Raw genomic sequence first — 25,916 nt, forward strand, 5'->3', positions numbered from 1 at the left:
ATCTTCACAATAATGAAAAATGAATTATGTCTGTGGAGAAAATAGAAATTATAGTATATTATAAATAAATAAATAAATAAATAGATGTATATATAGAGAGAGAGATATAGATAATATGCATTAGTGAATATTAATTTTAGCCCAAAGTGGCCAAAATTGATGTATTATAGAACTATGATAAACCAACAAAGATCATCAGATATAAAGTGCTGCCTTTGTTAGACCTTGAACATTTCCTTCAGGAACGATACAAATTACTAATCCAGGTGTCATAATAGAAGCAATAATCTTAGAGAAATGTCAGATAGTCATCATCATCCTTGGTATCTACAGTGTTATAAAGCGTCATTTAAAGGTCATTTTAAGTGATGCACATGTGTGTTTATGATCCAGGCGCTTCAAGTGAAGTGTTAACCAGGACTAGTCGCCTCTGTTGACTCAGTCGGGTACCGTTTGGTCTCGTCCACACACAGATTACTGTTTATCCCGTGTACTTTGAACATCGGAATAACGGCAGAGCACGACCTGGACGCCATAAAACCACATTACATATTTGTTTTCTTTAGAGAAAGAGGAACATTCGTCTCAATTGTATTACACTAAGATGTGTTTAATCTCTCTGTGGGTGTGTGACTCTGAGAAGTGCTTCATCTCTGTGTTTATGTGATGTGCCAAACCGCGTGTTTGCTTTCCCAGGGTGTGTTCTGATAATGTTCCGCTGATGACTCGAAGTGTGCACGTATTTCAGCGCCTGACCTTTGGTGACCCCTGGCAGCCTCCTTCGTCAGTAAGGACACAATGATGAATAGAGTGGCGACGAGGTGAGCAAAGTGTTTGCGTTCTGCTCTTAAAGTGTACCGTTTGCCCTTTGTGTTGCGTTGGCCTTTTGTGCACATGTGAGCCATCTGATCAGTCTCTTCTGACAGCGTCGCTAAAGCACTTCCTTGTGAAGCCGGGGTGGACATTGGTGTCCTGTTAATCCATGTGCGTGGGCATGATGCACGCTTAGGTGTGCACGAGTACACATCTGCAGGCAGGGCCGTGCACAGACATCCAGGGAGTGGGGCTGTGGCGGCAGGTATGCTGCAGTGTCGCTCACGAGACAGTAGCCTGCATACCCTTGTCACGGCTTGCACAGGAGGGGAACCCAAATGCAGAGTTCAGATTATGGGTAGGTGCGAAAGGAAGACTTACTCCCTGAAAGTGAGCTTGGGGCAGGATCCTTACAGGAAGAACAGGCAGGTCAGGAACAGGGGTCAGGAAGAAGCGAGTGCCCCAAACCTCTCCAGGAAACAGGCAATGAGGCGCTCCTGGTGGTCAAAGGGGGCTGACAGGAAGTGGAAAATCTGCTGGGTTCACTTAGTGGTGGGTAGCTCCTGTCACATCTTACACAGGGAGGGGAACTCAGTGGCAGAGGTCAGATTCATGAAAACAGGCAGACCAAAAAATGTACAACAAATAAGGAACCATCACAAGAGGGCAGGAACTAGGGAACTTTAATGCATGGAAGACAGCTGAACAGAATTACTAATAAAAACAGGTGACAAACATCACACTAACGACACAGGTGCAGACAGGTAGTAAGTGGGGTTGGGGCAGGATCGTTACATCTTTACGACCTATTAAACACGTCCAAGTTAAGGTCTGAGGGCTAAGGTGTGTTCTAGTGTGTATTTTATGAACAGATTATCGGTGGTTGGGGTTTTTCTTTAAACAGTACATTGTTAAAGGTCAGTAACGGTAAATCGGTAACAGACAGTAGATTGTAAACAGAGATCTTAACGGTTCAGTAGTGAAGAGAGAATGGTAATGGTAGATGGGTAACGCTAGATTGGTAACGCTCAATCGGTAACGGTCGAAAACTGTAGATTGGTAGTGGTAGATCGTAATGAGAGCTCGCTTACGGTAGATCGGTGAAGAGAGAATGTTAACTGTAGACCGGTAACAGTAGATCGGTAAAGAGATATCGGTCAAAATAGATTGGTGAAGAGAGATCGATACGGTTGATCGATAAAGAGAGAGATAGTAGCTGTAGATAGCTGTAGATCATAGAGAGATCGGTAAAGAGAGAGAGCGAGAGAGAGAGAGAGAGTGAGAGAGAGAGAGAGAGAGAGAGAGAGAGACAGAGAGAGACAGAGAGAGAGAGAGAGAGAGAGAGAGAGCCTTGGATTTCAAGTAGTTTCCCAGATTGGTTTCCTGTTTTGTAGCTTCTCGGTTATTTACATAAAACCCAGGCTACCTGCATATAGAGAGGATCGCGTCAACTTCTCATTTATGTAATGGCTCCGCGTTTATTGCGGAGGAACATGATTGACAGGTGGAAATGACATCAGTAACAGTGGCGTTGTCCCTGGGCCGTCTGCAGAGTAATACATTGTGAGTGGAGCAGGGCCCACCAACGGACATTTTTACCCCAATCTCCTCCACTTTAATATCACTCTCCGTCTACACACCACACACGGACACACACGCACTCACACACACACACACACACACACACGCACACACACACACACACGCACACACACACGCACACACACACACACACACACACACACACACACACACACACACACACACACACACACACACACACACACACACACACACAAATGTGAACACGTAGCTGCAAACAACAAACAGTGACACAAATACACAAAGGCTCACAGACACGCGCATAAACATGCACATGCACAAACGCACATGCACACACACACACACACACACACACACACACATAGACAAACGCCGGAATGTTGACTTATAAAAACCAGGTGCATGAAGCACCTTTACGTGAATTCAAATGCACATACGCAAATACACTTACGCACACATACACCCCGACACAAACACAAATGTGAACACAAACCTACAAACAACAAACACTGCCACACATTCTCAAATGCACAAACACACACACACACACACACACACACACAAACAGGCACACAAACACACACACACACACACACAAACACACACACACACACACACACACACACAAACACTCACACACACACACACACACAAACACTCACACACACACGCACGCACACACACACGCACACACACACACACACACACACACACACACACACACACACACAAACACACACACATCTGCAAACACAGCTGCATGCACCTGGACAGGCAGACATGCACACACACTTGAACACTCGCACACGAGACACACAAGCGCTTGTAAGCACAAAGGAACGCACAAAGACACACAAAGAAACAAATGTGTTTGCAAGCACAAAGGCACACACACAGGCGAACGCACAGGCGCACACACAGACACACACAAAAACACAAAAACACAAACTCAGTCAAACAGCCATCCCCAAAGACAAACGCACACAGCCCCAACACGCAGGCTCCCTCCCACACTCATTCACAATCAATATTCATATCAGCGCAAATGTGCCGAGAAGCCAGCATCAATATATTTTTATCCCTGAAGATAAGTCAAACCACAGGATTTGTTTAATAGAAATTGTCCCCATAAGGAGGGTGGGTGTGTGTGTGTGGGTGTGTGTGTGTGTGTGTGTGAGTGTGTGGGGCGCGAGCTGGAATGCTATCACTGCGAGGACAAATAAGAAGTGACTCTGAGCCATCCATCCCCACACATCCCCATCCCCACGACACGGCTGTCACAGCCCTATCTCAGCTAAATTAAACAGCTTTACGGTAAACCGTCCCCGCCTGGGGAGGGTGTCTGTGTCTGTGTGTGTGTGTGTGTGTGTGTGTGTGTGTGTGTGTGTGTGTGTGTGTGTGTGTGTGTGTGTGTGCAGATGCTGTCCCCTCCCCTCTCTCTGTGACATGGTGATGGCTCCAAATTGATGATGACACCTCACTCATGTCGTGACAAGCTCACTGGCAGCGACATAAACGCTCCTGCGCCCCCCCCCCCCCCCCCCCCCCCCACAACCATCCATCACTTGTAACAAGTCCCGCGCCTCATACCGCGAGATTTAATCAACTAATTCGCTATTTTTTCAGCTGCCGATAATGACTGGGCCACTGCGGGATTATCTTCTCATCCATTTCACTTAATCTTCGCTGAAAAACAGTTCATTAAACTATTAAAGCCGTCCGCGCGTTGAATCGCCACCTGAGAAAAGGTTGAACCTCGTGGGCTGTCGATGAAGCGCTCAATTAGCGCCTCTCTCTCTGATTGGTCGAGGTACATTGAATTAAATAATAATTCAATCTTTTGGTAATTCTTCTTCTTATCATGATAGTATCAGTAGAATTATCTTGTATTTGTATTCGCTTTTATTACATATTCTGTATGATATGTGTTTCAGTTACATGTAATTGTACATGTCATGACACGTAAATAAGACATATTAATAAGGCATAATAACAGATCCAAGACCCTTCAGCAGGAGAGTTAGACAAGTTATATTATATTCTCTCTTATATTCTCTTTAACAGTTCCGTATGCAAAGAGGTCAAATGTTATTATACTGGGTCGTATCAAAAGATTTGTTAAGGCCTTTCCCCAAGGATTGCATCAAAAGTTATGCTTTTCTTTATTGTTCGGGGCAATCATGCCTTTAAAACAATTCATATAAAAAGAACAACGTCCAACACTGACCTCACACTGCGAGTAAAACAACCATAGATTTCGCCTTATATGCCCACCTCGTCCCCTTCACTCACCTCGGAAGACTTATGTTGGAGCTACTTCCATCTAATCACTTGGCCCAACAGCCCGGGTCTAAATAAAAAGGGGATAAATAAAAGAGAGGCTCGGCCAACGTGTTGCTCTCACCTTTGCTGATGAAATTACCCGAAAAGCTGTTAGAGATCAATATAATCAATGCAATCAGCCTAACTGACACAGGCAGTCCCCTGCCAGTGAATGAAACACCCTCCGTTTGGAGACCTTGCAACCCCCCGCTCCGTAATGGCCCCCAGGAGCCACCGGGAGTGTGTCCCGTGCGTTTTGTCCACTTAATTAAATTAGGAGGGCCCCTACAGGCGGCCCGAGTTGGCCCCGCGCCAGTAATTAAGGCAATACCTTTGCTGATTGCGCCAGTCGTTCTTAATGAAGTCATTATGCATTTTAACCCAAACACTCTTCGGGATTAACGAGCACAAAGAAAGGCTTTGCGACGACACGCCCCGATCATGAGCAGGGTCCATAACTCAACGGGCTCAATGGGACCCTGACGGAAAGTCAATACTTCTCTCTGACTCCGACACCGCGCCAGGGCTCATTTAAGACATGAACGACAACTGAAGTTTCTGGATCCGCATCGAAGTCGCTTTGAATGACCTCGATATACGACCTCTGCGAGCACTGCAGCTCCGAGGAGTGAGAATGAGAATTAAACCGCATCTACCGTCGTAACGCAAACACACACACAATTAACAGGGGGGGACTCACTATTAACCAGTAACGAGGTATAAAGGGGTGCGGGCCACTGCACAGGGGCACATTAATACCCAGCTAATAAAACAATTCACCAATTGATTTGTCTACAAATCAATTAGGCTTGATGCACTACTGTATGAGCACCTAAGTGTGTGTGTTTGTGTGTGTGTGTGTGTGTGTGTGTGTGTGTGTGTGTGTGTGTGTGTGTGTGTGTGTGTGTGTGTGTGTTGAGGTCACTTTAAAACATTGCATAATAATTAATGACATAAATGTGGACCATGAATTATAAGCTTAGTTGCATTGCATGAAGTCACTCACTTAAAATGTAATTATAGAAAGCAAAAAAATGTAAATAACCGTAGACTAAATTACACTTTACAAATGAAGAAGCGTGGAGGGAATGTTTTGATGTCGGATTAATCTAATAATAAAGAATAAATAACTAGCTTTTTAGGGTTCTATGAGAAAGGGCCAAATGCTGATCTGACAAACCAGTAATAAGACAATGAATAATAAATATTTTTTATTTTATGGAAAGGCCTGTAGACTAGCCCCTTTGACTTATTTGTTATTTTGCAAATATAGTGGTTAAAATAAATAGAAATACGACCATTCAATTTAAATATATTATTATTAGGGCTACTTCATCTCGGCTAAATTCTGAGCTTTTTATTTTGCCTTTCAAACATTACTATACAACTGATTATTATTGTATAGATGTAAGTATATGTAGGCCTATATATTCATTTTCATAGATTATATTTGATCTTGTTTCGTTTCCATTTGCCAAGGCGTCTTCATTGAACAGACCAAGAGCCATATAATATACAATCTGCTGTCTTCAGATATTTTCAGTAACGGTAAAAGTTTATTAAAACCAAGAATCGTACAATTTCGTTTGACGGGAGAATCTTAACATGATCATTTAAATTCAGTAAAAACTAATTACATATATTTTCTTATAACACATTCCCTTATTGATATCGATGTCATAGACAATTGTAAAAAAAAAAATGCATTTGACGAATCCAGATTTCCCATTATGTCAGTATTTAAGAGAAGGCTCAACACGCAGCCATTTAATTAGTTAAACCACTTAAAGCTTAGACACAAAAATACAATAACGTGAAATTATCATTTTATAGAGTCCAACAGCCAAATATTGACCTAAATGCTCATAGTAGCACCCTAACATTATTAAGGAATAAATAAATGCCACCATTCAATTAAAATCCCAGGTTGGAGAAAAGGTGAACACTGAGTAGGAACAGAACTTAACGTTTCCTCGGTCCAAGAGGCCTAATCGATATTCAAACAAAACAGACAACGGGTAATAAATAAATTATAAACAATGGAATGAAACCGTACCGATTATAAATAAATAAAAACACTTCATTAGGCTACTTTACACATGAGCCAAATATGTGTTTTGGTCAAGGTTTGACCAAATTTACAAACATGAGCCTTTATTTACAGAAGAAAGCCGGAAAAAAAATCTGTGACAGCTAAATCGCTGTTTAGTCTACAAATTAAATTTCCAGTATTTACCAAACGCCACACAAAAAGCGAAACAGGCACAACTGGGATCAATTCAAAGCCGCCAAGCAGAGTCTCTGGTGAAAGGTGGTGCAGCAGCGCGGCCCTGTGGTCAGATGCAGTATTGCGGGGGAGAACAATTCATTCAAGATGCATGGTTTACAAAAGACGCAGTTATAGTCTGTCGGTGAAAAAATGAGTCATAGCCATATCAAACTGGATAACAGGAATGTTTTTTCAGGCACTGTGAACTTAAAGTACTTTACTTCCATTGAAAGGTTAAGCAAAGCATACAGCAATGGCTTCCCTTCTGGAATGACATGAACAACAATTCCTAACCAAGTGATCAGTGAACAGTGAAAACCAAGGTTATCTGAGAATCATTGACTTTTCCTCAACCGTAAGATGATCCAGCAAGTGTCCAAACAGAGACTTTATTCGAGGATGGAGTGCCAAATTATTATCTCTCTATATCATGGGGAAAGAAGCACCTTTCACGTGCAAACGCAGAGGAGAGCAGTGTGTGTGTGTGTGTGTGTGTGTGTGCGTCTCACACACCCTCCTACTCTCTTTATGTGGAATAACCACGAAGTTCTGCGTTCTAAGGTGTAACACCTCCTACACCTGGAGCCTCGTGAGAGGGTTGGGAGGAGGTGGTGGAGGTGGTGGTGGTGGTGGTGGTGATGGTGTTGGTGGTGGTGGTCACACCATGTTGGTGTGTGTGTTGGGGCTGCACGTCCGCAGGTCCTGCACCTGATCCAGGACCCAGCCCACCGCAGGTCTCTCCTGGGGGTTGGAGACCATCATGGAGCTCAGGAGATTCTGCAGGCCCTCTGAGTAGCTGGCCAGGAAACACACACACACACACGCACACGCGCACACACACACACACACACACACACACACACACACAGATGTTGAACTTATGGCTCCAATGTGACTGAGATAGTTGTTGCCCAATGCATGAGGCAATATGAAGAGAAGAGGGCAGGCTAGTGCCGCGCTCTAAGGGTGTTTGTCTTCTAGATTAAAAGGTTTTTGTCTGCAGTCTATCTGTGGCCCCCTTGAGCTCGATGTCCTATCCCCTACCTGCTCCTAATGACATGTGACTTAATCCACCATAGGTCGCTTTGGATAAAACTGTCTGCTAATTTATTCTATAATAAAATATATCATTTTATTTAACATGACAAACTAAAAAGCCAGGGGGAGTTAAAATAGGTGAGGTTACCCTTCTCGAACTAGCCTAAGGAGGCTAAGAACAGAACCAAATAAATACTTTTGGTTACATTCAGAGAACTAGGTGGACAGGAAACAGAGAATGCATGAACTTGCAGCTCCACAAGTTTCTGATGGAAAGAAGCATGTCATGAGAGCAGAATGGGCTCTGAGGTAAACCAAAAACACCTATAACCGCTGAAACCTGCTCAATGGAACATTCTTGTTCGTGACAAATTATTTTGTCCCTCCAAAAAGTTGTCAGGTGATTAACAAGTAATCTCCATCAATAGCATAACAAATAGGTATACCAGTGCAATGACATCCAAATAAAATAAAAAAACAGAATAAAAAAGGTTCCAGTTCTATGTTTCATTATTACGGCTGCAAACATTTAGTTTTGGAAGTCTATACAAATTATTGTTTTCTTTTAATGCTTTGCCAAGTTGCAAGTGCAGGGATAAATAACCAATTTTGTTTTTTAATAGAAAGGTACAAGTCATACGGTTGGTATCAATAATAATGGTATGAGAACGAATAAAAGGCACAACATTTCTCTAAAAACCCTCCGGGTCTTTAGGCTAAGAGACGGACCTGCAGGGCTGGGGGACGAGAACCGAGTTCTGGACTGCCAGGGCAACACTGTCGCCCTTCTGGAAGACCATGTCGAAGGGGCCCTGCAGGAACATCATGCTGTACAGCACGCAGCCTAGCGACTGACACAAGACAACACCTTACTGTCAGTGTACAGGAAGAACACAGTCGCTTTAACAGCCCCAGGAGAGAACTTCAGCTTGTTACAGCAGCAGAAGTACAAGTCAAACAAGCAAAGATCAAATAAAGTTAGAGAAGATCAAACTAAATCAGCTGTAACTTATCACAAACTAATTTGAAATAAAAAAATAAATATTTCGATGATCAAGAGGAGCCATTGTGCTTAGCGGTTAAAAGTCTGACAGAACAACAACGGATAATCGATAAACGATACGATAACCACTAGGGGTGCAACAGATCACAAAACTCACGGTTCGGATCGTGTCACGGTTTTTGAGTCACGGGTCGGATCATTTTCGGATCAACAACAATAAAAAAGATAACAAGACAAATGTGACTTTAAATAATTCTTCAAATGTGTAAAAACTAAATAAAGTGAAAAATTAGGCAATAATCCTATTTCCTTTCAACATAGTCAATATTTAAAAGAATTGCAACCTAAGGCATTATTCCTTCTTCTTTTTAACATCGATAGTAAATAATCCTGAATTAAATTCAGGATGTCTGCATTGCCTGGGGAGAGTTTAGAGTCTACACTCTCCCCAGGCAATGCAGACATCCTCATCTTTTTTTTCATCAAGTATGGTAGCGAAATACAGTTTCTGTCGTATTTTATTTGGCATTTTGTAAATCCGTTGATTTCTGTTGGAAGACTCATTGCTCATTGCAAGGGGGGTTGGTTGTAGTCTTTTCGCTCGGTTCTAGCCCTACTGTTGATACGGAGAACCAAGCGAAAAGACTACAACCAAACATAAACATTTCCGCTTCCGGTTTCCGTTTCAATGGGATTTACGGAACGCCAAATAAAACATGACAGAAACTGTATTTCGCTACCCTACTTGATGATGTTGTAAATACCGGAATAGTCCTTTAAACATGCGATGATCACGTGAACGCACAACTTCTTTTTTTTTTATCAGCCGATCCGCGGATCACTTGCGTCCCGAACCGTGGGGGTTGATCCGTACGGATCACGGGTAACCCGTGAACCGTTGCACCACTACTAACCACCATCTATAAGTCCTACCCAGATGTCAGTGCGGGCGTCGATGACGCAGTGGCTCTCCACGTTGAAGAGCTCGGGGGCCCGGTACGAGATGGTGCAGCGCTGCGCAGCCCAGTCCTGCAGCGTCATGGCTTCCCGGGACCCCCGCACCTGTGGGACGGGGGTCAATAATCAGCCCAACCTCAGAAGCTTTATCTGGGGTAACAGACCCAAACGTGGCCGTACTCCAGAGAGAGCACCGACCGGACCTCGAGTTCAGTAAACCATGTGTGGTGCGCAGTGATGCCAGTAACGCGTTACTTAGTAACGCGTTACTGGCCTCGGACCACTATTTTCAGTAACGAGTAATCTAACGCGGCACTATTTCCAATCCAGTAATCAGATTAAAGTTACTCAAAGTCACTGTGAGTTACTATTTTTTAATTATTTTTATTATTTTTTAATCACTGATTGGCGTTGAGAGCGATGGAGTGTGTGTGTCTGTCTATCTGTCTGCCTGTCTGTCTGTTTGTGTGAGAGTGCATGTGCGTGTGAAGCGTAAGTCTCCAAAGACTTCAATCTATCAGAGGTGAGTGTCGACCTTGATTCTCCAGAGTCCACTCTACCAGTTGTTATTAGCAGCGGAATTAGTCGTGCGGTGCTGCGTGCGTGCGTGCGTGCGTGCGTGTGTGCGTGCGTGTGGAGCTGCATCCGGTGATCGCCCCGTAAAGCGTGCGGTGATATTTTGTCTACGCACTCAAAGTTGGCGGAAGCGGTTCAAAGCCGTGTGTCAGTGTGTGCAACCAGGGCCGTAGCACCAAATTCTTGGCCCTGTATACAAGAGGTACTGATGGCCCCCCCGAATTCCCCCTACCAGCCCCCTGCGCATAATTGGAAGACCAGTTGTTGACCGGGGGGGAGAACAATTGTTGACGGGGGGGGGAAGCAATTGTTGACGGGGGGGACAAAAAGTTAGTATTGGCAAAACCGGTTGTAATTTTTTATTTTGAGGCAGCAGGGGGTGTTGTTGCAACTAAATGTAACTGATAAAGTAACTTGTAATCTAACTTAGTTACTTTTAAAATCAAGTAATCAGTAAAGTAACTAAGTTACTATTTTAAGGAGTAACTAGTAATCAGTAATCAGATTACTTTTTCAAGGTAACTGTGGCAACACTGGTGGTGCGTAACAGGCGTGTATAAACAGGACATGCTACAGACACACTTGTGACCAGGTGTGCATAATTTGCAACCATGATTTGACCAGCAGAGCTCAGCTGGTAAATGGTACAAAGCCTGCATTTATATCGCACCAAAAGAGAAAAAAACTAAAGATGAGTTTTGAGTTCACTGGCTCTTTTAAGGGATAACTATGTCCTCAAAACAAAACAAGGGTTCTGGGTTCACTGGCTTTTTAAAGGGTAACTATGTCATCCAAACAAAACAAGCATTTTGGGTTTACTGGCTCCTTAAAGGGTAACTATTTCCTTAAAACAAAACAAGGGTTCTGGGTTCACTGGCTCTTTAAAGAGTAACTATGTCCCTCACCTCAATCCGGGCTTTGTTCATGGAGCCCAGGTCCATCAGGAGCGGCCGGTCATCCTCATCCAGGAGCACGTTGGTGGGCTTCAGGTCTCTATCGTGGGGGCAGAGGAAGGATTTGGATGTTTCACTACATGTGAAGGGAAGGACTTGGATTGTTTAAGACACCAAACGAGCCCCGATAAAAAATATATAAAGTCCTCCAATGTTTATCCTGAGACTTTGACACTATGAACTGACATGTCACTGAGAGTTGTGAGGTAGTGTTTGTACCTGTGTGCGTATCCCCGCTCGTGGACGGCCTTGAGTCCTGTGCAGACGCCGTGTAAGATGAGTAAGATACGCCTCTCTGGCATGGAGCTTCCTTTGTCTCTGAGTTTCTCCAGAACGGACCACAGGCTTCCCTTCTGCACACACAGACCATCACCATAAATTGATTGCATAAATGGACCTCCCTCTCTCTCTCTCTCTCAGACACAGACAAACACACACACACACACACACAAACACACACACACGTCAATTAAATACTACCCACCTGTCCTGTTATGAAGTGTTTGGGCTAGCCGCTAGCTGATTCGGCCCATATAAATTAAACACCTTTATCTAAGGAGCTCAATATTTAGGGTGAGAACAATAAACGCACGCAATAAAGATTGAGAAGCTGCAAAGAGTAGCACGTGCTCCCCGACCTAGTTTCAAAAAACAGACAGCGATGGGAACCAGAAAGATAGGTATTAAAATGATCGTGATTATCTTCCATAATAGTAATAAGTTGTTCATAGGGTGTGTGGGGCAGCACTGGGTTTATAAACCGGGCTGTCCCAGTTATAATGGCATTGTGACATTATTGGACAGTTGTAGTCAATATTTCACATAAATGTTCACATACTTCACATGTTTTCACACATTGCGTCATCCCTGCCAGATATCATTTGGGCCATCGCGATAGCAAAGTGAAACAATGTTTGGAGTCAGAATGAACTGAACGACGGCAGCAAACTCACACTGATATATGGCAGCAGCAGCCAGGCCTCGGTCTTCCCGCTGCGGTCCACGAAGGTGTGGGCGGTGAGGCCCAGGATGTTGGGGTGGTTGAAGAGCTGGTGCATCTCCACCTCCGTCTGGGCCTCCTGCCGCGCCTCCCGGTCGTGGCACAGGATCCGCTTCAGGGCGTAGAAGCGGCCGTCCTGGACGCCCTCCAACAGGTCCACGTAGCTGAACCCCCTGGTGGCGGACAGACACCCTTCATTGGCAGACTGCTTTATCCCACGCCACTCGCAGGCTTAAGGGGGCTGATTATGGTCCCACGTTCATGGAACGCAATGACCTGGCAGACGCTTCGACGCAGTCGTGACCCTTTATGGTTCTGCGACGGGTTATAGCGGGAGGACCAATCACAGCCCTTGCTGCTGGCGACGGAAGGTTACATTTTTGGGGAGGCGCACCCTTGCGGTGGACGCAAGGAGGGTCCGCAAGGAGGTAACGGATCCGTAACCCCCTTGCGTTGTGTGAACGTAGGACCATAATCAGCCCTTTAGGCTGAGACCCATTGACAGGAATAGAGATACAGGACTCAGAGAGACATGGATGTTGTGGGGGTATATGTTGGATATTTGGGAGGTAATCTTACCCTTCATCTAGCTTCTGAATGAAGAAGTATCTCTTGTTGTCGATGGTGATTGAGCCACGGGAACATATACACAATGACTGGCCCATCTTCCCTGCACATTTCCCAACACCAACCTACTGATCATGGGAATAGGAATATAGGTCACACACTGTGCATGGTGGAGAGCTAATGACAAAAGAACATTAATGGAGATGCGTTCATCTGAAGCCATATGTTTCAAAAGTGCGTTCACAGACTAGTGTTCATGATCCAAGCAAGTGAAAGCAAACACAATGTTGACACCTTTTGAACTGCATCTAGTCCCACAACGTGTACCTCCTGCCCCAGCCTCTTGTCATTATCGAGATCCGAAAACACCGATCTCAAGATGCTCGTAAGGCACCCTCATACAACTTCCAGCTTGGTCAGATGATTTAGGAGTTAAATTTACCTATATGTGTTCCGTCTTCCAGGTTAACACGGCACCCATGTCTCGTCTACTTCTCGCGTTATTCTATGAGGAAGTATCGCGACAGAGCCTATGTGTCTTCTTCTTCTTCTTCTTCTTCTTCTTCTTCTTCTTCTTCTCGCGTGGCTTTCCGACGACAACGCGGCCGCCGAGACTAGCGGTAGCACGGTGCACTGCAGCCCTGTTCAGCTCTGTGAACAGTGATGGCGGAATACAAGCGCAAGAGCAAGTTGAGCAACGACGATGGAGGTGATATCTGCGCCTTTTTTTGCATATTGACTGTTGAGTGTTCATCTTGTGTGAAGCTTGTTTGCTGCTCGGTTAGCCTAGGTGCCGGGGTGCTATCACAGAGACACATGAGACCTGAGCTAGCTGGTGGCTAGCGTTAGCCTGATTAAACATCACAACCAAAATACAAAACAATGACTAATAATGAAGAGACGAGATTGCAACACCATGGCGTCTGTTATGAGAGTCTATTGCTGGACACTGATTTCAAATAAGTAGCATAAATACTAATTATGTTAGTTCACACTTTGATCTTATCTGGTAAGCTAGCTAGCCGCATGCTAGCTGTTAGTCCCTCCAGTATTACAGTAATGTTGACCCAAATTGAGCAATACTGTTGGGCATTGATCTCCCATCTATAGACTCATACAATGTATAACTGTAGACCCAATGGCTGTTTTTAAATGTCATCCATTCAGATGTTGCTGCACATCCATTAATTCAGGTCAATACCTTGAGATCCTTTATTTTAAAGATAAGGGCTTTGTTCAAAGATAAGAAATGCTTCATTAGGGTGTCACGGCACAATGTAAAGGACACCGTGATAAACAAACCGGTGAATGATGGGTGTGTTGTTTCCAGGGTAACAGTTGCTCACCTTGTTAAGTTGTCTTGCCTCAAGCAGGGCCAGAGACGGAGGGAGGCAGAGTGAAAACTAAGCCTGTCTCTTCTAGCACTGTGGGAGAAGGGGAGGCTGCAGTCAAACGCTCTGCCCTACAGATAGCATCCGACAGCGACGACGATGATGAAGAGTTCTCGGCAAAAGCCTTGCCGGCGAAAGTGGCAAAGATAGGCTTTGGCTTGGGCAGTCAGATGGGGAAGAAGGGTAGCGCCATCTCCATCAAGCTCGGTGCAACTGTGAGTATTAAGACAAGATTAAGACACTACTACTACTACTAATAGTACTTTTACAGTGCTCTCTTAGTTTTGAATTTGCCTCAAACATCAATAGATGAGTGGTTGCAATGGACATTACTCTTCTCCTGGCAGTGCTCAGATGAGCTCTTAAAAACAGCATTGGTCACACTGAGATGTGTATTTTAATCTAGGTGCTTTTTTGTTAAGCATATATCAGAACCATCTGGATCTGAATAAAGCAAAGTTTTCTCCTTGTTCTATCCTAGAAGCCAAAAGAGCCTACACCAAGTCTTCCTGCCAAAAAGGCAACAATGGTCTCTGTGTTCGACGAGTCAGACGATGTGAGTAAGAAATGTATAATAAAGGTAGGCCCGGTCGTACTACAGATGTGTCAGAGCGATGGCTAACTCTTCCTCTCATGCAGAGTGAACCGGAGGAGATGCCACCAGAGGCAAAGATGAGGATGAAGAATATTGGCAGGTAAGCTGTGTGTGTGTGTGTGTGTGTGTGTGTGTGTGTGTGTGTGTGTGTGTGATGACCCTCTGAGCAGAGCTAGGTCAGCAGTCCAACCATGTGAATCATTTCTGTGTTTCAGAGAGACCCCGACGTCCGCCGGCCCCAACTCCTTCAACAAGGGCAAGCAGGGCTTCTCCGACCACCAGAAGCTGTGGGAGAGGAAGATGAAGACCCAGTCAGATCACACCTAAACCCCTGATGGTCGGTGCGGGCGGGGGGTCTAGTCCCCCACTATCTTGCCCACACCCGTGAGCTCCTGGCTGGGTCAAACATCCCCTTCCCCTCCTTTTCGTCTTTTGACGAACTCCCACCACCACAATCTTCCCAGAACTCTTGAGCCTATCTCCCAGCCTGGTTTTCGGACCTACCTGGCTGGCCTCCAGTAGTTTCTCCGGTGGCTGGCCCTCATGTTTACTATTCTTACCAGTAGCAGTGGAGACAGCAGTGGGATAACTGTCAAAGAACATAAGGTTTTACGGCGGAGTCAGCAGGAACCTGAGAGCTGAGGAAGAGGCTCGAAAGAAGTGCCCCAGAAGTCCTAAAAATAGTTTTTATTTCAACAGTCTCCCCGTGTGTTCATTTAGTTTATGCGTTGCTATGTATTCGATCCTCTAGATATCAATGCTATTTACTGTTAACTGTTAGAAGCTGGTTGGGAAAGTCCTCAGCAAACTTTATTTTTTTGTCTCTGGTGTAAAAATGTATATAGAATGAAATGATGGTCTTTCTTTATTGTTTTTGATTGTGTGTGTGTGTGTGTGTGTGTGTGTGTGTGTGTACGCTTGTTTGTGGGCGTGTCTTTTGGGAGTGCAGAAAAGTTGAGTCATGCTCAACTGGAGGGAAACAATCTTTTAATTCTGTCAACCACTCTGATTTGAATGTTGTCATTCATAACTTTTGATTGGCAGTCTATTGTCATGGAAACCAACCATATCTAATGCTGTGCCCGTGGATAGGCATTATTTGGGTTTTGATTGTGCATGAACAATAATTAAGTATTTAACTAAACAATGTACTCTCCACCTTTCCTGCTATGTGTGAGAGTTGTGAACTGGAGTCAACTACACTAAGCTCCCCTGTGCCTCAAAACATCTTTCCCCAAAATAAAAACCTGGAAATTCTCCTTGTATCGTGTCTGATTTGTGTGTTGCTTTACACCGTCTTCTGCATACTTAATCACCTAAATATTTAACTGTTGTGTTTGATGTCCAAACGAGAAAAGGCTTTCTATAGCATGAAAACGATGACTGATTGTACCCACTAAGGAAAATGGACAACATTTCTGAAGCAAGTTAGAGGAAGAAGGATAAACTTTTATAAAGCTCCAGTAACTCGGAAGAATTAATAATGCATTTACATTTTTTACATGATTACAATCTGATGCTTGAGTTGCGCTGTAGATCGTTTTGAGATTCACTAGTTTGGATTCTTAAAAACATTCTTGGGGAAGTTTTAAAATTCATTGTATTCTTATATTGTTTTTAAACTATTTTGGTTTGAGAATTTTATTTCAGTTGCAACAATCAAACAAATGCATCATTAAATCCATATAACTGAACACTATGCAACAAGTATTGTAAATAAACGATATAATTGTAATAAAATAAAAAATATATTAGAAATATAAAAATATATATTTTTGTAATAAATATAATACATTTTTCTAAAAAATATCAACATCACATCTTCCATCTGGTTAATTTCCCACACCTTTACCCCCATGTGGGAGGTTCTGGTTTCAACCATTTGTAGTGAATTGAATTGCTAGTATGAATAGTTCATTCCAACAATTTCTTCCGGAATAACCAGTACAGCCAGCTTTGCATGTTTTTTAACACCATGATAAAATTCGTCCTTCAGGGTCCTAAGCTACATGTTCCAATACACTCAAGTGAGGACATGCCCAAAATACGGAGGTATGGCTGCTTACCAGCCTTAATCTAATTAGTAGATAAAACCTTCAAAATAACGTTCAGTAATGTGCCCTCCTGGGGAATCGGTCAATTGTCACAGTGACAACATTGGTCACGTTGTCACTACACAGGTTGGCTTAGAGTGAGTGAGGCTCCATTCTGTTTTGGCATGGCCTTCCAAAATGACTTCCAGAACATTCTGGAAGAGTCCGGTGACAGGCCAGGGAGCCAGTCCAGACAGGGTAGGACCCTCAAGGCCCTGTGCACCAGCCTGGGTAGAGGTGCATCCGGCTGACCCATGGATGTAGGTCTTGGCCCCGTCCAGATTACCATCACTTTGAGTTCATGGTCCCGCAGCAAAGCCTAGTGAGAATAACATCAGATTTACAAACCTTAACAACAGTGAACATTACAGTAGAAAGTACAAATATTTACTGCTATTTATTTTATAGCCTGCTCTAAGGTATTAAAAGTCTTTCCGAACATGTTCATTCACCAATAGTAAGGTCAAGTTACAATGCTCAATGTGTCCGAAAATTTTTCAAATCAGACTTCATTTAGGAAAATACAACACTCCAATCTAGTGTTGTATTTTCCTCAATCAAGTCTGATTTGAAAATGTTTGCCACTCCAAAGAGCATTTAAAGTGATGTTGTGTCAGTTAACACCTTGTGAAACTCTTTGAGACTGTAACTATGATCATTTCTGTTTCTCTACCTGGATTCCAGCTTCCAACACGAACACAGCACTGCTGTTGGACAGGAAGTCACCTGACAGCAAACATACAAGGCATCTGCTCCTTTGTATAACCCTGACCACATCCTCTGTGTACGCTGCACCGCAAAAAATACACACCCACATGACACACACACACACACACACACACACACACACACATAGGTTATCAGAATCTCTCTTCTTACAATTACCATTTCAAACGTTTTTGTATTCTTGTAATTTGTACCTCCTCCAGGTAGCAGGTCTCTCTCCATCAAGAACAGCCGGTAACCTGACCCCTCTAGCGCCAAGCTCAGCAGCACCTCAAGTGGTGTGTAGGCCAGGGGTTCTCTGCTCAGTGGAGACCCTGAGATTTGAAATAAAAAGAAAACACAACGTCAACAACAATGTTTATTGTGAATAAATAAGATTCAACAAAGTTTTATCCAATGAGATTTACAGTGAATTGTATATTCAAGTCATTGACGGTGCAGTGTCTAGGATAAAGGCACCATGATGAGGTAGTGATGTCATTCTAAATGGATGAGGTTCCTTGATGGTTTAATCAACTGTATTTAGTTATTTAGTTTGTCAAATTCATAACTTAGAAGTAAGATAGCCATTGTTATTGTTGAAAACTCATCCTCTTTAGAGCCTTTTATCCGTTCTAGGCTAGCGAGGTGTCATTATTGGATGGCCTGTTAAGCCCTTTGAGACTGTTACGGTGATTAAGGGCTATTAAAATAAAATGTAATTTAATTTAATTTAATAATGCTGTCATAGCGGGCTCTTTGAAAGACGACTCAGTCCTTATATGAATATTAAGGGGTCATTCTAAGGTAAATACACAAATTAAAAAATACTTCACATACTAATTCAATTTATGCCAAGTAATTTTACTGGATGATATTGAATTATACGCATTGCACCTTAAGGAGAAGGGAGGGGTTGGATAGAAAGGCAGTACAAACTGGACCCAGCCCAACCTGGAGCTGGGTCTGGTTTGAACTGCCGTTCTGAATACAATAACAAGTTGTCAAGAGTGAATTTGCTGGCCGATAGGCAGTGAACCACTTGGCTAATGTTAAACAACACCCTTACCACAGTTTCTTCGGAACTCTGGTGGTAAGGATGTGGCTATTATCTGCTTTTCTGAGAAATGTCATCAATATGTTACCGGGAGTTTGTGGTTTTTAAGAAGATTTATCTTTCCGTGGTGACGTACGTTGCTCGTTGCTGGGCAGAAGGGCGATGTGAGTTCCTGTGCTGTCCTTTGACGCATGGCTCCACGCGTGAGACAGAAACACGTCAATGTCCTTCCTGTCTTCACCAGGAGGGAAGCAGCAGACCGAGACAGTCGGAGAGTGAGACAGGTGGGTACAGACGGGATCACACTAAATACAAAGTGTTCAGGATGAACAACTAGCGAAGTGTGAAAGCACACTGAGAGAAATGAAGATATTAGGAATATCATAGGTGATTGCAGCTGTTGTCTAATTATGTTAGAGGAGTCTCTGTTTGATTGTCTGTCCGCTCGTTCCCACACGGAGGGTGTGTTCCTGAGGAACCAAGGAAGTGCAGTACCGCTGTTGGATGAGCAATTCCCGAGGAAGCTGCAAGCAGCAATGCCGGAAGCCAAGCAATCAGCCCTTAAGGAACTGGTTCCTTGGAAATGTTTTGAAAGTTTTGAAAAAGCAATGCAGGAGTCATATTAACCATTACAACTCAATATGTATTTCATCCATGTTTCATATTTCATATCATACTGAAATAAACACTATATCGGGCACTGTGTGTCTGTATGTGTGTGTGTGTGTGTGTGTGTGTGTGTGTGTGTGTGTGTGTGTGTGTGTGTGTGTGTGTGTGCGTGCGTGTGTGTGTCTGTGTGTGTGTGTCTGTGTGGTGTGTGTTTGTGTGTGTGTGTGTATGTCTGTGTGTGTGTGTGTATGTCTGTGTGTGTGTGTGTGTGTGTGTGGTGTGTGTTTGTCTCTCTGTGTGTGTGTGTGTGTGTGTGTGTGTGTCTGTGTGTGTGTGTGTATGTCTGTGTGTGTGTGTGTGTCTGTGTGTGTGTGTGTCTGGTGTGTGTTTGTCTCTGTGTGTGTTTGTGTGTGTGTGTGTATGTGTGTGTGTGTCTGGTGTGTGTTCGTCTGTGTGTGTGTGTGTGTGTGTGTTTGGTAGCTCATCACCTCCAACACGGTTGCTGCTCTGCCAGTAAGACCTGTAGATGAGTGTGAGCTCCAGGTTTCGGAGGTGCAACACCACCCCCAGCCCAGCCAGCAGCACCACACACACCACTGGGACGACCGCCCCCGTTAGCCAGTGGCCTGCTGCACCCCAGAAGACCCTGAGTTACCTCCTACCATCTCTTGTATACATACAGTATAATCACCTCGTCTGACACTGTGAGGAGCCATTATATAACACATGACGTTGGATCTGTTCGACTGACCTTTCTTACGCTAATATTGTAATTTCTTTCCCTTTTTACTACATGATTCATTTGTAATTACTCCTGATCACACACACAAATTCACACGGCTGTACAAGATATCGACTTTATCTAACATAGATTAACAGATAGTTGAGGTAATAGATTAAGAATAACATATAGAGGAACAAAAAGATGGGGTAATGGATGAGATAATACAGGAAAATAACCGATACATGAGGTAATTGGTGAGGTAATTCATTAGAATAACAGATCTAATGGGTGAGGTAATGCATGATGAATGAAGCTCGTACCTGCGTCCCGTCTTCGCAGTCTGGTGGTGCAGTTCGTGGTCCCCACGGCGTTGGTGGCCAGACAGGTGAAGACGTGTTGTAGGTGGAGCTCTGTGACCACCTGGAGGACCGCCACCTGGGTCACCACCGTCTCACTGAACACCGTCGTTTCTCTCCTTCAGGAGCAAAGCCAATCATAGGATTCAGAAGAGTGTGAACACACACCACAGGGGGGGCTGGGGGGGATAGGCAGACCCCATTGAGCGTTGTGTTTCGTATGTCAGCTGATCGCTTGTGAATGTTTCACATCTAAAATATGAGGAAACAATATGACTTGCCCTGGCCATGATAAATACATCTTGTAGGTTTGATGCTACAGGTCCTATTATACAGGCTCTATTCTACAGGCTCTATGCTACAGGTCCTATTATACAGACTCTATTCTACAGGCTCTATGCTACAGGTCCTATTATACAGGCTCTATTCTACAGGCTCTATGCTACAGGTCCTATTATACAGGCTCTATTCTACAGGCTCTATGATACAGGTCCTATTTAACAGGCTCTATTCTACAGGCTCTATGCTACAAGTCCTATTATACAGGCTCTATGCTACAGGTCCTTTTATACAGGCTCTATGCTACAGGCTCTATGCTACAGGTCCTATTATACAGGCTCTATTCTACAGGCTCTATGCTGCGGGCTCTATGCTAAAGGTCCTATTATGCAGGCTCTATTCTACAGGCTCTATGCTGCAGGCTCTATGCTACAGGTCCTATTACACAGACTCTGTTCTACAGGGTCTGCGCTATAGGCCCTATGCTACAGGCTCTATACTACAGGTCCTATTATACAGTATCTATGATACAGGTCCTATGCTACATGCTCGATGGTACAGGTCCTATGCTACAGATCCTATGCCACAGGTCCTATGCTAGAGGTCCAAAACTACAAGTCCTTTGCTACAGGTCTGCGCTACAGGTATTTTGCTACAGGTATTTTGCTACAGGTATTTTTCTACAGTTCTTATATCACAGGTCATTAAATCTCTCTCTTTAAAGGTGTTTTTCTTTGTTCTCACCCATGTTTTTCCAAGGCCCAACAATCCTACACACCGCATTAAGGGAGAGACAGACAAGGTGCTTGGAAACCATTAAAGGGGTTTCTGTTCATATCTTCCTCTGAACGTACGTCTGCTCCTGTTGGCCAATCAGAACCTTCAGTGCCTGGTCTGCCGCCGTGCTGGTGTACCACTGGACCTTGGAGGTAAAGTTCCTCTCGAAACCAAACTTCACCTTGCACCGTAGAGTATGTGGCTCACCTTTGACAAGCAAATTAAGGTTAGTCAAACATTTAGTTGCTAGTTTAAGTGAGCAGAGTCTCAGTCAGTTAACTGCACTATCAGGTCGGACCCAGGCATTATGACAGTAATCATTAGGCAGGCTGATAAAGTTAAGTATGGCTATACTGGTATATCAAGGTATTGTTTGATACTGGCATAATTGGCCCGCCAGGGAGGCCATTTTGGATCTTTTACCTATGACCACTTCTTCAGTTTTGTTGCTGTTGGGATTTAGGATCATGGGGGGGGTTCTGGTATCTGGGGCTGAAACAATGAATGAATGAAAGACATTATTACAATGAAAACATTATTTTAAATGCTCATTTGGAGAATCCGTTGGCAGGCATTCCGTCGTGTAACAGATTGACTCTGACTCTATAACACACACACACACAGACAATAACATACACACATACACACACACACACATGCATAAACATACACACACACACACACACACACATACATAAACATGCACACACAAACACACACACGCACGCACGCACACACACGCACACACACACACACACACACACAAGCACACACACACTACAGAGAGACTCAAAGAGACTCACGTATGACTTTGACGGTGACGGCCCTCCTTGTGGTCCACAGGGGCCCCGGGCCCCTTGCTGTGTTCCTGTCACAGTAGAACACAGCCGAGTCTTTGTCGCTCACCGTGCACAGCATCAAGCGGGGACCCTCGCTGCACACAGCCCTTATCTGCTGCAGCTCGTAGACCGTGCGGCCGTTCTGTGGAGGACAACAGGCTTGTGTTGGTTCTGACCGAGTGGAGTGTTTGACACTGACGGAGAGTCGTTTTGGTCAGGGACAACGTGCAAAAGGTGTTTTAAGGATTATGCAATTTTCCATCCGCCATCCCAGCACAGCTACACACAACATTACAAAACAACGGTTGTAATGTTACATATAGTAAAAAGGTGTGGTTGTGGTTTGTTCTCCTTTTGCAACAATCTCTTCATATTGTGCTATATTACTATGCTGTATTTTTGTAATATAATGATCAGCACCGATAAATAGGATGATAGTAGTGGTAATGACATGAGTAGGTTTTAATATCACCTTGTACCATGTGACCTGCGAGTCGGAGAGGTCTGGGTCTCCACAGCTGGAAGGAGGGCAGTAGATTTCTCTTCCCTGGCCCAAGGTCAGGGTCACCTCTTTGGGCTCCAGCTCAGAGCAGCCCAACCTGGTCCCCTCCACCGCCTGGAGCTGGAGGTCCAGTAACTTGCCTCTGAAGACCAAACACAAACCCGCTTACTGAGGTACAGTAATGTACTGTGGAAGGGGAACACTCTCATCCTTCTCAATGACCCTAAAAGCACTAGAACACCCCTCACGTTCTGCATACTGACAGAACAAGTCTAGCCAAGGGAGTCCATAAAACCCTCAGTAACTCAGTGTCCCAACAGCTTCACAGACCCCATACTGTACGACAGCCCCCTAATCCCAAACCCTCTGAAGGTCAAGGAAGAACTCCCCGAATCCTGGAGGAAAAACACACGAGAGGGGAGCCGCCCAGGGCTGTCTCTGAGAGCAACGGGGGAATTGGGGTTTGAACATTTGGCTAACATTTGTCAAACCATCCTGACTATCCTGTCCCTTATGTTCTCCACACCGTATCAGTCTAACAGAAGGAAGCCCATCTATGCTCTCCACACTGGGTCAGCACAACAGAACCCTGGTTATCTTCTCCACACTGGGTCAGCACAACAGAACCCTGGCTATGTTCTCCACACTGTATCTGATCAACAGAACCCTGGCTATGTTCTCCACACTGTGTCTGAACAAAAGAACCCTGGCTATGTTCTCCACACTGTATCTGATCAACAGAACCATGGCTATGTTCTCCACACTGTATCTGATCAACAGAACCCTGGCTATGTTCTCCACACTGTATCTGATCAACAGAACCCTGGCTATGTTCTCCACACTGTATCAGATCAACAGAACCCTGGCTATGACCTCAACACTGTATTAGACCAACAGAAGGAACCGTCATGTTCTCCACACTGGACCAGAACCCTGGTAACCCTAGTGAGGTTACCTCTCATTGCCACACGAGTAGTTTCCGGAATGATCTGCGGTCACGGCCGGAATCTTCAGAAGGTTCTCTGTGCTGACCGGCACTGGGTCCTCCACTCCCGACCCTGCCCTAAACCTGGACCACCGCACATCGCTCCCAGGGGACACGGCCGCTACACATCTCATCTCGAAGGGCTCCCCAAGGACCACTCTGTAGTGATGTCCGGGCGGGTGTTTAACACTTTCTGGTGAGGGTGTTAAAGGTTAAAGGTTAAAGTACGCTTCATCTTTTCCAAAGTTTCTGTCAAGTAGAAATCGGATAAATCTGAAATAAGAAAATCAAAATGAATCCATAGGAAAAATAATAGTACAAAATGGAAGACCACCTGAGGTCCGCTGACGCTGTATGTCCTGGCAGCATCCCTCGGTCAGAGCAGGGGTGATGGCCAAAACGAACAGGTGTGTGAGACCAACCCACCCCATGCTATCACACAGGGGGATGACATCCCCCGGTCACCCGCGCTGTGGATGACAGCGCCTTGTGCGTTGCCTTCTGCGAAGAAGGGAACTTTAGACTCTGTGCTGTTCAGCCTTGCTCATGCATTCAAAACTCTTTTCCTCGCACCTTTGAAATGATTCACCACACGCTCAGGCGCACACATACAGACACAGACACACACACGCGCACGCACGCACGCACACCCACAGTTTTTTTTTTTTTTAGGTGTTTATCTCGTGTTCTTTCTGTGGAGAGCTTGTGGGTGATTTGTTTCCTGTTGTGTTTCAGGCAATTAGTTTTCTCGCTTTCGGGCTGCAGCACAGCGGTATCAGTGGCAACGTGACAGTCACTTCCTGTGAGGTGTGTAAATGGAAGATTTATTCCGCCGGTTAGTACATCTGGGGCTCGCTGTTGAAATTGGTAATGGTTTGGAATTATGACAAATACTTGCCACTAAATTAACAGGATTTCCCTGTTTACAAAAATGGAAGAGCGATTCCTCAAAATTGAAAACGAAAGGGGATGCATTGAGCATCGTTGAAACTCAGGAAGCGCAGGTGTGCACATTCGATTTGTCGAAAAAATATGAAATGATATCGTAGTAGTTGAGGGTTGGGGAATCTACTTTTCTAATCTTCTCTCATCCGTTGACCTCTAAATATCCACAATCCTCACCGCAATAGTCAAGTAAAATGTAGACCTATTTGTATAGTTTCACTCTCAAAGGGCTTTGAAGGTATATCCTACTAAATATAAAGTATGATATACAAATGGCATATGTCCCCCCATGAAGGACATTTGTATTGGCCCCTAGATATGGAGCACAGCTCACAGCTTTTTTCCATCACTATTAAAATATATTGTTACATTTTTTAAGGGGATGCATTAATTAACATTTTAGATTTCTCTGTAATTTTGTGTTATTTAAAATTCCAAAAACTGCTTTTCCCATCTCGACCCAAGCCAATGGTCCAATTTGTACGAATCCAACCTTAGTAGATTCCAAATCTCCAAAATAATAAAGTATATCATTGGAGCACTGAAACTCTAAATAGTAAGGCCCTCAGGGAATCAAACATATGGGCATAAATGCAACAGGAAATGGGTATATCTCCAACAGTTAATCTGTGATTTGGAGCATATTTAGAGCATATGGTGACACTTACAGACGTGTGGTTCAATTGCGCTCAATACAAGAATATATCATTCATCTTTTCACCTGCCTAATATTTTAGCAACATTTCCACAATAACCTAGATCAGCCTCAAACATCCATATCTGGTAACATGGAAGTATGGATAAACCAAAAAAAAAAAAAAAAGACATAACAGATATGTGGCTCAAGTCATTTATTCCAGGTCTCAAGCAAGGGCCAATTCAAATCAAACCAGAGGATCTATATGATGAATATGATACACAACGAATAACTTACACATATAACGTGCACACAAAATTTGTCATAACACCTGTTTTTATGTTTTTTATGTTTATGTTTT

General features: G+C 44.1%; 3 protein-coding genes across 8 annotated transcripts; 1 reads left to right on the plus strand and 2 right to left on the minus strand.

Annotated features, from left to right (window-relative positions):
• Positions 1-6,244: 6,244 nt before the first annotated feature.
• stk16 (serine/threonine kinase 16) lies at positions 6,245-13,561 on the minus strand. Of its 4 annotated transcripts, none has more exons than XM_079736196.1 (8): positions 13,504-13,561; positions 13,074-13,189; positions 12,448-12,667; positions 11,714-11,844; positions 11,447-11,534; positions 9,942-10,070; positions 8,735-8,856; positions 6,245-7,763 (listed from the first exon to the last, which is right to left on the minus strand). In XM_079736196.1, exons 2-8 carry the CDS (start codon positions 13,157-13,159, stop codon positions 7,625-7,627), a joined length of 915 nt encoding a protein of 304 aa, XP_079592322.1. In that variant the 5' UTR covers positions 13,160-13,189; positions 13,504-13,561; the 3' UTR covers positions 6,245-7,624. The 4 variants fall into 4 exon arrangements, with proteins under 4 accessions (XP_079592322.1, XP_079592320.1, XP_079592321.1 ...); XM_079736194.1 differs by having other exon boundaries at positions 11,714-11,847; XM_079736195.1 differs by lacking the exon at positions 13,504-13,561 and adding an exon at positions 13,356-13,483 and having other exon boundaries at positions 11,714-11,847.
• A 108-nt stretch (positions 13,562-13,669) lies between these two features.
• pcnp (PEST proteolytic signal containing nuclear protein) lies at positions 13,670-16,304 on the plus strand. Of its 2 annotated transcripts, none has more exons than XM_079736865.1 (5): positions 13,670-13,770; positions 14,435-14,667; positions 14,934-15,008; positions 15,092-15,147; positions 15,263-16,304. In XM_079736865.1, the coding sequence occupies exons 1-5, from the start codon at positions 13,725-13,727 to the stop codon at positions 15,372-15,374; spliced, it is 522 nt and encodes a 173-aa protein (XP_079592991.1). In that variant the 5' UTR covers positions 13,670-13,724; the 3' UTR covers positions 15,375-16,304. The 2 variants fall into 2 exon arrangements, with proteins under 2 accessions (XP_079592991.1, XP_079592990.1); XM_079736864.1 differs by having other exon boundaries at positions 13,719-13,770; positions 14,432-14,667.
• Positions 16,305-16,691: 387 nt separating this feature from the next.
• LOC307075732 (interleukin-18 receptor accessory protein-like) lies at positions 16,692-24,528 on the minus strand. Of its 2 annotated transcripts, none has more exons than XM_079736413.1 (12): positions 24,308-24,528; positions 23,944-24,166; positions 22,959-23,130; positions 22,451-22,628; positions 22,071-22,139; positions 21,725-21,854; positions 20,556-20,710; positions 20,000-20,137; positions 19,039-19,137; positions 18,061-18,180; positions 17,814-17,929; positions 16,692-17,459 (listed from the first exon to the last, which is right to left on the minus strand). In XM_079736413.1, the coding sequence occupies exons 1-12, from the start codon at positions 24,402-24,404 to the stop codon at positions 17,220-17,222; spliced, it is 1,737 nt and encodes a 578-aa protein (XP_079592539.1). In that variant the 5' UTR covers positions 24,405-24,528; the 3' UTR covers positions 16,692-17,219. The 2 variants fall into 2 exon arrangements, with proteins under 2 accessions (XP_079592539.1, XP_079592538.1); XM_079736412.1 differs by having other exon boundaries at positions 20,000-20,140.
• Between the last annotated feature and the right edge of the window lie 1,388 nt (positions 24,529-25,916).

This window comes from Pollachius pollachius (genome assembly GCF_949987615.1).
Source record: "Pollachius pollachius genome assembly, chromosome: 5".
NCBI lineage: Eukaryota > Metazoa > Chordata > Actinopteri > Gadiformes > Gadidae > Pollachius > Pollachius pollachius.